This window comes from Littorina saxatilis, linkage group LG17, assembly GCF_037325665.1.
Source record: "Littorina saxatilis isolate snail1 linkage group LG17, US_GU_Lsax_2.0, whole genome shotgun sequence".
In the NCBI taxonomy this organism is placed as follows: Eukaryota; Metazoa; Mollusca; class Gastropoda; order Littorinimorpha; family Littorinidae; genus Littorina; species Littorina saxatilis.
The window spans coordinates 19,233,045-19,245,206 of record NC_090261.1 but is presented as its reverse complement, the minus strand read 5'-3'; the positions used below and the strand labels follow the sequence as shown (position 1 = coordinate 19,245,206).

At 42.0% G+C, this 12,162-nt stretch overlaps 2 protein-coding genes across 6 annotated transcripts in view; both read right to left on the bottom strand.

Annotated features, from left to right (window-relative positions):
* Window positions 1–12,162, bottom strand: part of LOC138952783 (pyruvate carboxylase, mitochondrial-like) — a 479,047-nt gene that overhangs the window by 150,916 nt on the left and 315,969 nt on the right. The window lies entirely within an intron of this gene.
* Window positions 1–12,162, bottom strand: part of LOC138952787 (ATP-binding cassette sub-family G member 8-like) — an 82,951-nt gene that overhangs the window by 35,415 nt on the left and 35,374 nt on the right. Inside the window, exons 8-10 of the mRNA XM_070324526.1 lie at window positions 8,541–8,740; window positions 6,065–6,141; window positions 281–382 (exon numbers count right to left, since the gene is read on the bottom strand). Coding sequence (XP_070180627.1) covers window positions 281–382; window positions 6,065–6,141; window positions 8,541–8,740 — 379 coding nt within the window. The remainder of the gene's footprint in view (window positions 1–280; window positions 383–6,064; window positions 6,142–8,540; window positions 8,741–12,162) is intronic.

Here is a 12,162-nt window from a genome sequence, read left to right as displayed (position 1 = left end):
CTGCCATCAGTGGCATTCGCGTTTCTTTTTTCCAGTTTTTTTTTAATTTTGTGTTTTTGATCTTGAAGTTGAATGAGCCAAGTACTCATTTCTGTTCAGTTTCTCATTATTTTTCTGTCTCTCTACTTCAGAGAACACTAGGTTTTACGGTTCCAAGGTTTACTATTCATCATAAGGGGCAGGCCGAAGCTTAGTTAATATTTTGTTTTGTCAATGATTAAATGTTCCGTGAATAACCGTGTGTGTGTGTGTGTGTGTGTGTGTGTGTGAAAAAACATACCTGGAAAAAGACAGCTACGTCTGCCGGCATCCCCGCCATGAAGTATACAGGAATGACGTACAGCACGATGAAGTAGAAATGGAAGGGCAAATCACTGGCAATCTGTTCAACAACCAAATAAAAACATCAACATGGAAAATAGTGCCCCAGTTTTAACTCTCTCTGTCAATAGTCTGCCATGTAGTAATGTCCCTTGATCATGAAAAGTAAGGTTTACTGATAAACGAATTCGCTGCTTATAGACGAGGAACCAAATCGGAAAAAGGCGCTTAAGTTAAGGAGTTTAATGCACATGAGGTACTCCCGGGAAAATTTGGTTACATTTGACAGAAAAATACATATAGTCTCCGAAACAACCTTTCTTAGTACCCACAAGTGGCAGCAGCTATACGCAATTTTAAGGCAAAGTAGCCCAGTTATTTTGAAAAATGCATAACATGAAAAAACACTTTGTTGAAAAAAACGGCAATATCAGCAGAGTAGATATTTCTGAGTGAACTATCAAGTAATTGGAAGGTGTTAAACAGCAAGTGAAAAGATTGTTTGAGTGCAACACATAGAGCACCAGGAGGCCTTGCATTTACAGAAATTGTGTTGCGTCACGTCATTTTCACTTTTCTGGATAATGTCTAATCTTCTCAAAGACGTTTTGTAAGCCACAATTTAATCTTCTTCTTCTCCGTTTGTGGGCTGAAACTCCCACGTACACTCGTGTTTTTGCACGAGTGGATTTTTACGTGTATGACCGTTTTTACCCCGCCATTTAGGCAGCCATACGCCGCTTTCGGAGAAAGCATGCTGGGTATTTTCGTGTTTCTATAACCCACCGAACTCTGACATGGATTACAGGATCGTTTCCGTGCGCACTTGGTCTTGTGCTTGCGTGTACACACGAAGGGGGATAAGCCACAAGCAGGTCTGCACATAAGTTGACCTGGGAGATCGGAACAATCTCCACCAGGCGGCCGCGGCCGGGATTCGAACCCTCGACCTTCCGATTAAGAGGCCGACGTCTTACCACCCCGCCATAGCGCCCGTCCACAATTTAATCAATTACATAAGAGAGAAAATTGCATTTATCGGGCTTTTAGTTGCAAGTACCTCTGATGAGATAGCTCATAAACACTAAGTGTGAGAGTAAGTTTTTGAAGTACACCCCCTAAATGTGTCAGTCAAAGTTATGTCATGAAAACCTTTTGAGAGGCACTATGACAGCTAAAGGTGGAGTGTAATGGACCTAACATGTACGTTAATACATAGGAAAATGCCTACTCTAAGCGTAGGTGCAAAAGTTACAACGATACCTGTGAAGACATGTATGCGCGAGACGATAACTTTGTGATGAGTCTCATTCAGGCAAATAACGCCTTTAATTGCATACCTTACATTTTCAGGCACTGCTTGTTTTCATAAGAGTTGCATTTGAACCTCCAAAATGCTCGTCAATGTAAAGTAAGAAGATAGAATGTATCTGTGATTGACAATGTGCGCTATATTTATTGAACATTCACTGAAAAAGTCGGGTGCATACCGTTTTGGGCGGTTTTACGTTTCACTGAAGGAAAAACTAAATTTAGTGTGTTATACAAAACTCTCTGGTTAACATGATTTACATAGAAAAAAGAAAAACAATTTATGCCATGTAGATACTGAATGTAGGTTGAGCTCGCGGAATATTGTTTGAATATTGCACCTGCAACGATGACGTCACACGTGACGTCGAAGCTACAGGTAAGCGAGGTGTAAAGTCTAGAATAAACACTGTATAGTAGTCGGTGAGACTTACTGCCTACAATACAGTACTCCCGCGAAAAAGTTGAATGACATGGAAGACATATGCATATACATGGAACTCAGCAGTAGCAGCGTCAAATTCACAATTCGAAGGCAAAACATCCCAACGACACTGAGCACAACAAAGAGAGGATATTTCTTCAGTGCTACACATCTCATGTTAAACAGCAGTGTTCAGGCCAGATATATATGGGAATATGACGAATTGCCTTTCTTCTGCTCAAAATTTGGTTTAAAGGATTTGAGCCCTATATATGTTAGAAAGTATGACGTCACAGGTCCCTGTTAATCCCCACTCACAACAAGAGGCGAAGCCTTCAAGGCTCACGTAAGAAATAGACAAACAGTAACACAAACTCAATCACTCCGTCACACATACACACCCACACACACAGTAAGCTTAGGTGACACTGTGCAAGAAAGAGAGACACTAGATCTAGATCTGTCTGTCTGCATGTAGCCTACTTACAGGGACACGACTGCCAAATAGTCTCGGCCCGCTCAAAATAACAATGTCATCAATGACCGAGACCACACACACCACGCGAGAGAGAAAGACTACAGGGAGGCATGCCGTCATGATGCATTAATTGACGTCAAACACTTTTGACCGTGACGTAATCTTATGCGAGCTTTATCCATAGTCTTGGATAACCACTCACACATAGACTCGGAAATGTTAAAGTTTCTACCACAGACATACACACGCACAAACACACACACACACGCACACACACACGCACAAACGCACAGACAGACAAAGTTACGATCGCATAGGCCAGTGAGTTTCGTTGGAGTCTTAGCTAACAGGGCTTACCTATTGAGTTTAAAACTGCCGCGCAGTCAGGCTGATCTGACGTGTGAAAGAGAGCGCCCACAAGGTCAAGGGTGAACACGACAAGAAATCCTGGTTTTTGAGAATGTTTGTCCTGGGTAGCTGCAGTTGATATTCAATAAATCTAAAACTACACGAAGCAGTTTCTTCAAATTACACAGGACGCTGACAAATACTCTCTTCTCTATGCGTGTCGTATGGGGACAGAAACAGAACCTGAGAATAGACGTTGTAACGGTTTTCTGTTAACACTTTTTGAACGTTGGTAACGTCACTGAGACACATGCAACATCGATCATTGAAATTGTGCATGCTTAGCAAGTGGTTGTAGTCCTATAGATGTCTTAAGTTTCAAAAGCAATTCTTCCTCGGGATCAAAAGTTGTGTCCGTTTCAAAAGAGACACAAACTACTATGACTGATGAGTTTTGCGCAATCTATAGCACTGAAGAAATATCCTCTCTTTTTTGTGCTCAGTGTAGTTGGGATGTTTTGCCTTCGAATTGTGAATTGACGCTGCTACCGCTATGGTCCACGACAAAACAATTTAGAAAGTATATTCATATGTCTTTCACATGGCACAACTTTTTCGAGGGAGTACCGATTGCTCCGTGTATTGTATGTTTATCAAAATAACTGGGGTACTTTGCCTTAAAATTGCGTATAGCTGCTGCCACTTTTGGGTACTAAGAAAGGTTGTTTCAGAGACTATATGCATTTGTCTGTCAAATTAATCCAAAATTGCCTGGGAGTACCGACTGTGCATTAAAATCGGCCTGGGAGCCCTGTTTGTTACTCGTCTATTAAAGAGGCTGACCAGTCTTATTATCCCTACTGTCGCAGCTCTCTCACAAAGTTTGGTTACGTTCCCGGACCATATGTTCTTGCACAATATCGAAACAGGTTTTCAGCATGCACTTTTATTGCGTGTTTTATTATGTGTTCTTCGCAGTTGTCAACTAAAAGTGTGTCGCCTATGCATAAAGGGATTGCACTACACCCCAGGCGTGTCAAAAAGTTTCTCACTCCGGCCTAAAGGGATTGAACTACAGCCAAAATGATAGAGGGCTGGTCGAGATGTTGTTGGCCCTTGCAGAAAGGGATTGAACTACAGCCCATATGTAAAAGGGATGGTCGAAATGTTTTTGGCCCTTGCATAAAGGGATTGAACTACAGCCCATATGTAAAAGGGATGGTCAAAATGTTTTTGGCCCTTGCATAAAGGGATTGAACTACAGCCCATATGTAAAAGGGATGGTCGAAATGTTTTTGGCCCTTGCATAAAGGGATTGAACTACAGCCCATATGTAAGAGAGCTGGTCACAGTCAAAATGTTTTTGGCCCTTGCATAAAGGGATAGAACTACAGCCCATATGTAAGAGGGCTGGTCTAAATGTTTTTGGGATAAAGGGATTGAACTACAGCCCATGGTCTGGTCTGTGGTGGTGTACAAGATGGTTCACATGATATAGATATATATGATATAGCTTCCCTTAACGTGAAACACATAAGCCCGTGAAGGTGATCTTCTCGAAGGAGGATTATGATCACCAAAGGTGTTCGGGGGAATACTGTGCAGACTTTTATTCACGGTGTCAATACCTACTGAATGAAAAGGAAACCACCTGATTCACGACGTCAGAGCAGTCATTCTTTTGTTTTAAATCCCAATATACTAATATTTGTGCAGTTTATAAAATCAGCTTTTCAGAAGTTTTTTCCAGGTGTACCGGACAGAAAATTAACTTTAATTAAAGTTATTCAATACCAGTTGAGACAGACGTTAAACTACAATATATGTATAGGTTACAACACGAGTGGTTTTTTATATGGCTTGTATTTCAGTCAAGACCCAGCGGATGAATATCATCGGGAGACACGAGCCTTTGGCGAGTGGCTCTCGATTGATATTCCCGCTGGGTCTTGACTGAAATACAAGCCATATAAAAAACCACGAGTGTTGTAATCTGTATATCCCATTCTACCATCAAACACAAAGTGTAGACTACTAGCGGCACTGTTGCGATCTGTGGAGTGTGAAACAGTGTTTTCAGCGAGACTTGGCCTTTTTGCAACCTTAAACTAAGTGACCGTCGCTGAAAAAATAAAACGAATGAGTGCATCTATAAGTACGCGGTAACACTACTTTCAGACCGTTTAAAAGCTTTAAGTAAAGGTTCATAAGTTGCAAGAAAGTAATGAAGTCGTATAGAAATCCATTTAGTTGAAGCGCACAATTCTTTTGCGTTTCAGGTCGGCGGAACGGGGAAACCGGTTTGGCCCCCATTTGGCTTACTCGACTCGATTCAGAATCGATTCCACGTTGTTTTTTTCGAACGCATTATTATACAATTAGTCTTATTGACAGAGAAGCAAATTTTAGGGAACACATGTAGATTTAACCATTTGCTCCCTATTTGAAATGTATCTACATGTTTTGCGAGTGTGTTTGCATGAACCTAAACTGGTATGGGTGCGAGGAAAACAGGACCCAAGTCTGTCACCGCCGCTTGATTGCATTTTGAAAGAATATGACTGGATTACGGAAAAATACACACATGTTAAGTTCTTAGATACCTTCATCGCCAATGTGGACTTACTGCAGAGCCAGGCAAAAGAGTAGACTTGCTCGCAAAACACGTGAAACAGCTGATGATAGCGAAGCCCAACCGTGCCAGGTAAGGACGGTCTGACAGATTCTCAAAAGTCGTCTGCTAACGAAGCAAGGGGAGGGTACTCGTGTTTTTGTTTTGGTTCGCTAGCATCTGGTTATCTTGTAAGTTGAATGTTCGTTTTTTCCCACCTGCATTGCTTTCATAATGAAAGAAACGTTTGCTTATTGCATCTCATACATCAGATCAGTTCTGAGATTCATTTTTGCGTGCAACTGATATGGTTTTCTGAGCCGTGCAATACGATTTTGGAACTTCATACAAATGTGTCACATTGTTCGGCGCGAGGTCAAAGGTCGGGAGCAAAGTAGTTCTTCGCCCAAATCGGAATCTGCACTATCATATATTTTTTTGAGTCCATGATGTATTTATTGAGCTATAAAAATACAACATATATACCCATACTGAAGTAACAGAGACAAAGAAGGGAGGTCATGGGATATACATTTATACATTAAACATATTTAAATTAAACGTATATTACCTTGGCGAAGTAATATGCCTCAATGCTGTAGAGATGATCTTGAGTTTCAAAGTACAGGAGTTTTCTTTCTTTGTGACCTGTAGAATACCAGTGGAAATAGGAACTTATTTTCAATATAAGGGCAAACATCACTTTTAAAGCGTTGGTCCTGCTATTTCATCTCTCGATAGACGTTTTCCGGAAATAACTCTCGGGATTTACAAGCGTTGTATAAGAGTTGCGCACCTTACGGGAAACATGTGGTCGACCAGTTAAAACCAACACTCGCAGCGAATAACTGACTCCGATATGTTTGTTATGCAGTGTCCGCTCGATATGACCCCATTTCTTTCAAAAATATACACATCGAAATGTACGATTTGTCTCGGCAATGCCGGATCACTTGCCCCGAGTGATAGCCGACAAGGTGTTTTGCCTGAGGTCACGTTAGTTGTGTTCATTTTCCTTTGGTACGCTTTATACAATTGGAAAGTTACCTAGCCCCAACCCAACACTTACATTTTATCGGTTTTGCAAGTCGACTCCGAAATAAAATAACGTTTAAGTAATATAATAATGCCATCTAATATCATCATAACAGCCCACCTTCACATGTCCCGAGCAACCTGCATGCAACTTTGTTATACTATTTTCGAAAGACAACAGCTGATAACATATGGTTGCATTTTCATTGCGAATGTCATTTTAACACCCTTAATATAACAACGTCCGACCTAAGTATACACAACACAGAGACAATTTTCCGGTGTACAAGAACATTTTGTGATCCAGGAAAAAGAGTCCTAGTGATCAACTTCCCAATGAATGGGAGTCTACAAACTTCCATTCTTATGAACAATAGTCCTTGCACTGATAACATTTCCTAGATTTTAAGCGGACTATTATTCCCAGGACGGATAGTCCCTGCGCGTACCTGGGGTCCAAACTAAGGTTCCTGGGTTACATCTTTTCATTTTACCTCGGCAAAAGTGCCCAAGATGTCTGCAATGGAGCGCACGTGGAACATAAACAGTGATGTTCCGAGGCGTCGGTCATCGGTCATAGACCGATTTAGGTTGTAAAATGACCGATTGCAAACACCTCTGTCCCGTCAAATGTCCGATCCGATCGCGAAGTCAGCGGTCATTGTCCGATAGTATTACGTCTAGAGCGGTCACTGCAAGAAGAATATGTACAAACTGAAGTATCAAACCCCGTTAAAACGAGTTCGAATCGGGGCCTACTTGAACTTCAATTTTCACTCTCGGTCAAACAATAACACAAGGGACGCAACTCTCGACCGAACAATATTACAAGAGCCACAACTCTCGCTACTTTTGACAGCGACACTTTACTTCCGCCGCCACATTTCTGCAAAGATGCCGCCGAAGAAAAAGGTTTGCGTGTGTGCAGGGCAGAGTTCCGAGAGCTCAAACAAACTGTCATATCCATCGTCGAACGCTGAAGAAAGAAGAAAACTGTCATATCGCAGGGATACCCCAGGGACAGTTTTGTTTCTCTGTGGCAGCTGATTGCTAAGTTGCTAAGTTCCACAGAGCTGCCTTCCCACACCTCATGAAGCTTGCGGAAATTGCACTCGTCTTGCCAGTCCATACAGCTGATGTGGAAAGAGGCTTCAGTGCCCAGAACAATATCTTGACCGCGAAGAGAAACCGCCTGCTCACTGAGACACAGAATATGTTGTTGAAGCAGAAGATAGAGGGGGAGAAGGAGAGGGATGATCAATACCTTTTTGACATTGTTTGCAGATGGAAGTTAAAGAAGGATAGAAAGCTGTTCAAGCTCACTGAAAATGATCACGTGTGACATTCTGAAGTGTGTGAAAGATCACTTGTCACTTGTGACATTAATTCTGAAGCATAGTGTGTGTGTGTGTGTGTGTGTGTGTGTGTGTGTGTGTGTGTGTGTGTGTGTGTGCCAAAGATCACTTATGCCATTCTGAAGCATGTGTCTGTGTGTGTGTGAAAGTAACCCTTCTGAACACTGTTGCATTTAAAATATTAAAATAAATTTGGAACTGTTCAGTTTTTATTTGCCTTTATTCAAATATTCTCAGTCATCTAAAAAGGTTAGGTGCCATGATTGGTTCGCTTGATCTGAATGTCCTATTGTTTTTTTTTGTAGTCAGGACATGATGTCCTATTAGTTTTTTGATTCAGGACATTTTGTCCTGTTGCCCTCCAGTCCTAGGAACATCACTGCATAAAGTAAGCCAAAATTCAACAGTATGTATCCTTTGCTCGTTGGTACCGTGGTACAGACTCTGTATTCGGAGTTTGCACTCTCGGGTTCGAATCGCATCTTTCCTGTATTTCTCTTTTTTTCGGGGGAGGGGGTGGGGTTTATGGTTTCTTGAAGCACTTCACACTGCATGCACAAGCACTCATAAAACTCTCTCTCTCTCCCTCTCTCTCTCTTAACCAAAAATACCATACAAAATCCAATAACCAACCACCCAATCTCTCTATCAACCTACACGTCTCAATGATGTCAACAACGATGAGGTAGGGGTACATGACGGAGATCATGTAGAGGACGCCGAAGTGGTCGCGCAGAGAACTCTGGTTGGGCTGTAGCTGCCAGTAAACTACCCCCAGCATGATGGACATCGCCAGAGCCTGGATGGACCGCACGCCCAGCAGTGGCCAGTCCTCCAGAATAGACCGCATCCACCTCCTCAAAGAGAGAAAATGACACGCCGATCTAAGGCCCCCGATTTAAAACTTTCGCCTATTTTAAGACCCTGTTTTTTTCAGATTGTCTGTTTTAAACGTCTGTAAATGTACCTTCATTTCATGAATTCCCCTCTTTAAGACATTATTTTCTTATTTGTTTCGGTTTTCAAAGGGGAGTTCCACTGTTTTATTAATATTTTAGATTCTCCAAGAGCAGCAAAAAAGTTAAGTAGATCGTGATGGGCATGGTCAGATCCTATATTGACCACTGCTCGGTGTGCGGTCAGTCTAGGATCTGACCATGCCCATCACGATCTACTAATATTTTGTATATGTACGAACGCAAACGCTTTTTGTAAGAACGAAAACAGGTACTTTTGTACGAACGGAATCATGGCGTACGAACGGAGCCTGCATGTTTTAAAAAAAAATGGGTTTCTATAAACTTCTGTTCAAGCGAAATGTCGTAACAGGCTATGGTTTTGGTGCTCATGTGCAAATCAGGGGTCAGTTTTGATAACAGAGCGAGAAAAACAAGAAAATGTTGAAAAATTTGCCAATTCTGCCACTATTGGCCCGCGTGTGTTATCATGAGGTTTACTAGCGCCTTGGTACTTATTGTACACATAGCCAAACCAATTAGCTACCTATAATTCTTGCTATATCACAAAAGCGCGCTGCCCACACGACTTACCGCCACGTTTTTCCTCAAGCAAGTGCCGGAAATGAGGCTGTATGAACGGAAACATTCGGCGTACGAACGGAAACATCCGGCGTACGAACGGAATCAGTTGACACACTGTGTTATTCTAAAGAATGACACTTCAAATGCTGTCAGATACGAGGTATGATCCAAACAAAATGATCAAATGTGATTTTCACAGAGACTGTTTCGCGTATCTGGCCCAACATATAGCAGTCATTAGAACTACTCGCCTCCATCATCGATGCAAAGTCACAAGTGCCTAAGCCAATTAGAAGAGGCCTTAAGGTGGCCTTATTTGGGATTGCTTTTGAGCTCTGATTTAAGGTCCTGGGTCCAATGAAACTTGTTGGCTAAAAGTCTGATTTTCAAAGAGGGTATAACCAGAAATCACAAGGGATGTAATCAGGTCTGAAGAATGTGTGAGGCAAAAATGGGATCATTTGGTCTTTTAGGAATGGAGTTACGGCCCTTCTTTTGTGGAGACTGACATTTTCATGAAGGAGAAGGGCAGTCTGGGTTTTGCAGTTTGGTCGCTGACTGCTAAACTCGTAAGTAAGTTTGGGTAAAAAGGTTTCTGCATAGTACGTGACAATGGCTGTGCTGTTAGTAGACAGAATATCGACAGCAACGGGACCTTCGTGGTCGAAAAATACAGCGAATAGCCCTGTTTCTGTTTTGAAAACCTCGCTTACAAATGTGATGCATCTCGTCATTTTGGTCTAGACACGCTTTGTTTGTGTGTTCTCTGGCACTAAAGTTGAAGGAAACCAAAGTCTCATAATCAGTGACTACAGTAACAACAAATCTGGGTCTACTGGGTTCATAACGGTTGAGCCGATCGCGTGCAAGAGGACCCTGATGCTCCTTCCGTTCCCCTGTAAACTTATGAGGCACCCATTTTGCGGCCAGCTTTTGAAGCGGAAGATCATTGATTAGAATTCTCTGGACTGTTCCATATGAAAGTTTAAGTTTTGCACTTTATACTCGCATGTACACTTTTTCATCTTAGTTCTTAAATTTTGACACAGCAGCTACATTATTCTCGTTTGAAGCGCTCTTCGGAAGTTTTTTTTGGCTTGTCAGAGTTATTCCTCTTTTCCCCAGTTTCGATTTCCCTTTTCTTTTGTCAGATTGTAGAATATGGAACAGCTTTGATTCATGTAACGTACCCAGCTTTGTAGCAACTTTCTTTGTACCACCATCCAGCTACACTCTTTCAAAGAAGTGAAGATTTTCATGGCGCTTGACAAAAGACCCCGTTTTGAAGCACAACCCAAAAGTGACGTATTTTAAAACCTCGTTATTTATGACGTAGTAGCACAATGACGTCATCTCTTAGAGGTATACAAGTTAAATGGTTGGCATTTCAAATGATAATTATATTACTTTTTATGATCAGTAGCTTGAGACTTGTATAATCGCGGTTTGATCATTTTGTTTGGATCATAAAAAATATGGAAAAGCCAGTGTTGTTGGTGGGCGCTTTGAAGACCGGCAAGACACCACCCACCCTCGTTTGCAATGCCGACCAACTCACTTCAAAATGTAATTGTCAAAGTTCTGACGACTCAAGTGAAATTGCGTCACTTAATTTAGGTCAAATAAGCTTATATCTTTATGTCATTTTCCTTTTTCTCTAGCGTCCTTTCGAAACCTGTCACTCTCAGTTGGACAAGAGATATCGAAGCAACGAAACGCATGTTCAACATGGTTTATCTTGTGAGAGTGTTGTGTGAACACATTTGACCTGTGAATATTCATCACGTCAGGTGAGTGACTCTGACCAAGGTCACGAGAAAGCTTTGACTGACGGGCATAATACACCAGTTCACAGTTCCAGCGCTACATGGAAGAAAGAAGGAAACCCACGTGATACCTAAAGCGATTCTAATTGTCCGAAACGTTTTCGTCGAGTAACATTCGTGTTGTCTGCACGGCAAAGCATGTTGATAGAGAAGGCGAGTGAACTGGACGGTTCATTTCCATCAAAGTTCTAGCATCAACTTCAAGTTCAATCCATTTCAGTGGCATATACACTTGCCCAATAATTGGTTGCAGTAATGTAGGTGAGGTTACCGACTTCGGATATGGGGGTCCCAATTTTGCAAATCACTATAAAAGTGCACTTTCTTAAGCGTTCAAATCACCGGAACTTACTCGCAAAAGTGATATGCACTGGAAGATGAAGAACAAAAAACTCTCGAAAAACGATCTGCGCATGCACAATTCCAAAATGGCCGCGGAACTGTTAATCGGTGTATCAGATACTAGAGGAATACCCGGCCTCGCCGGGGTGAATCGCGAGACAGAGACAGACAGCGTGGCGGTTCACCACAATCACCTTTGAAGGCGAAGTCCTCTCAAACGGGATTGAGAATTTTAGAGCTTATTTCTAAGCCCTATATTATCTGTTATGGCTTCTCAAATGCCAGAACATACAGACAGACAAAAGCCGCCAGACCCCATCACAAACAGAACTCTACAATCCACAGGTGTTGCCCACACACACACACAAACACACACACACACAGAGAAGCCGTATATATATATATATATATATATATGTACTAGATGATTAGTGGCCATGAAGGTTTTTGAGCGGATCGTTCTGTCCTACTTAAAGGCATGCACTGGTGCCTCACGTGACCCTCTCCAGTTCGCTTATCGGGCAAACAGATCGGTTGAGGACGCTGTAGCGCTAGGTCTGTTCCACATCC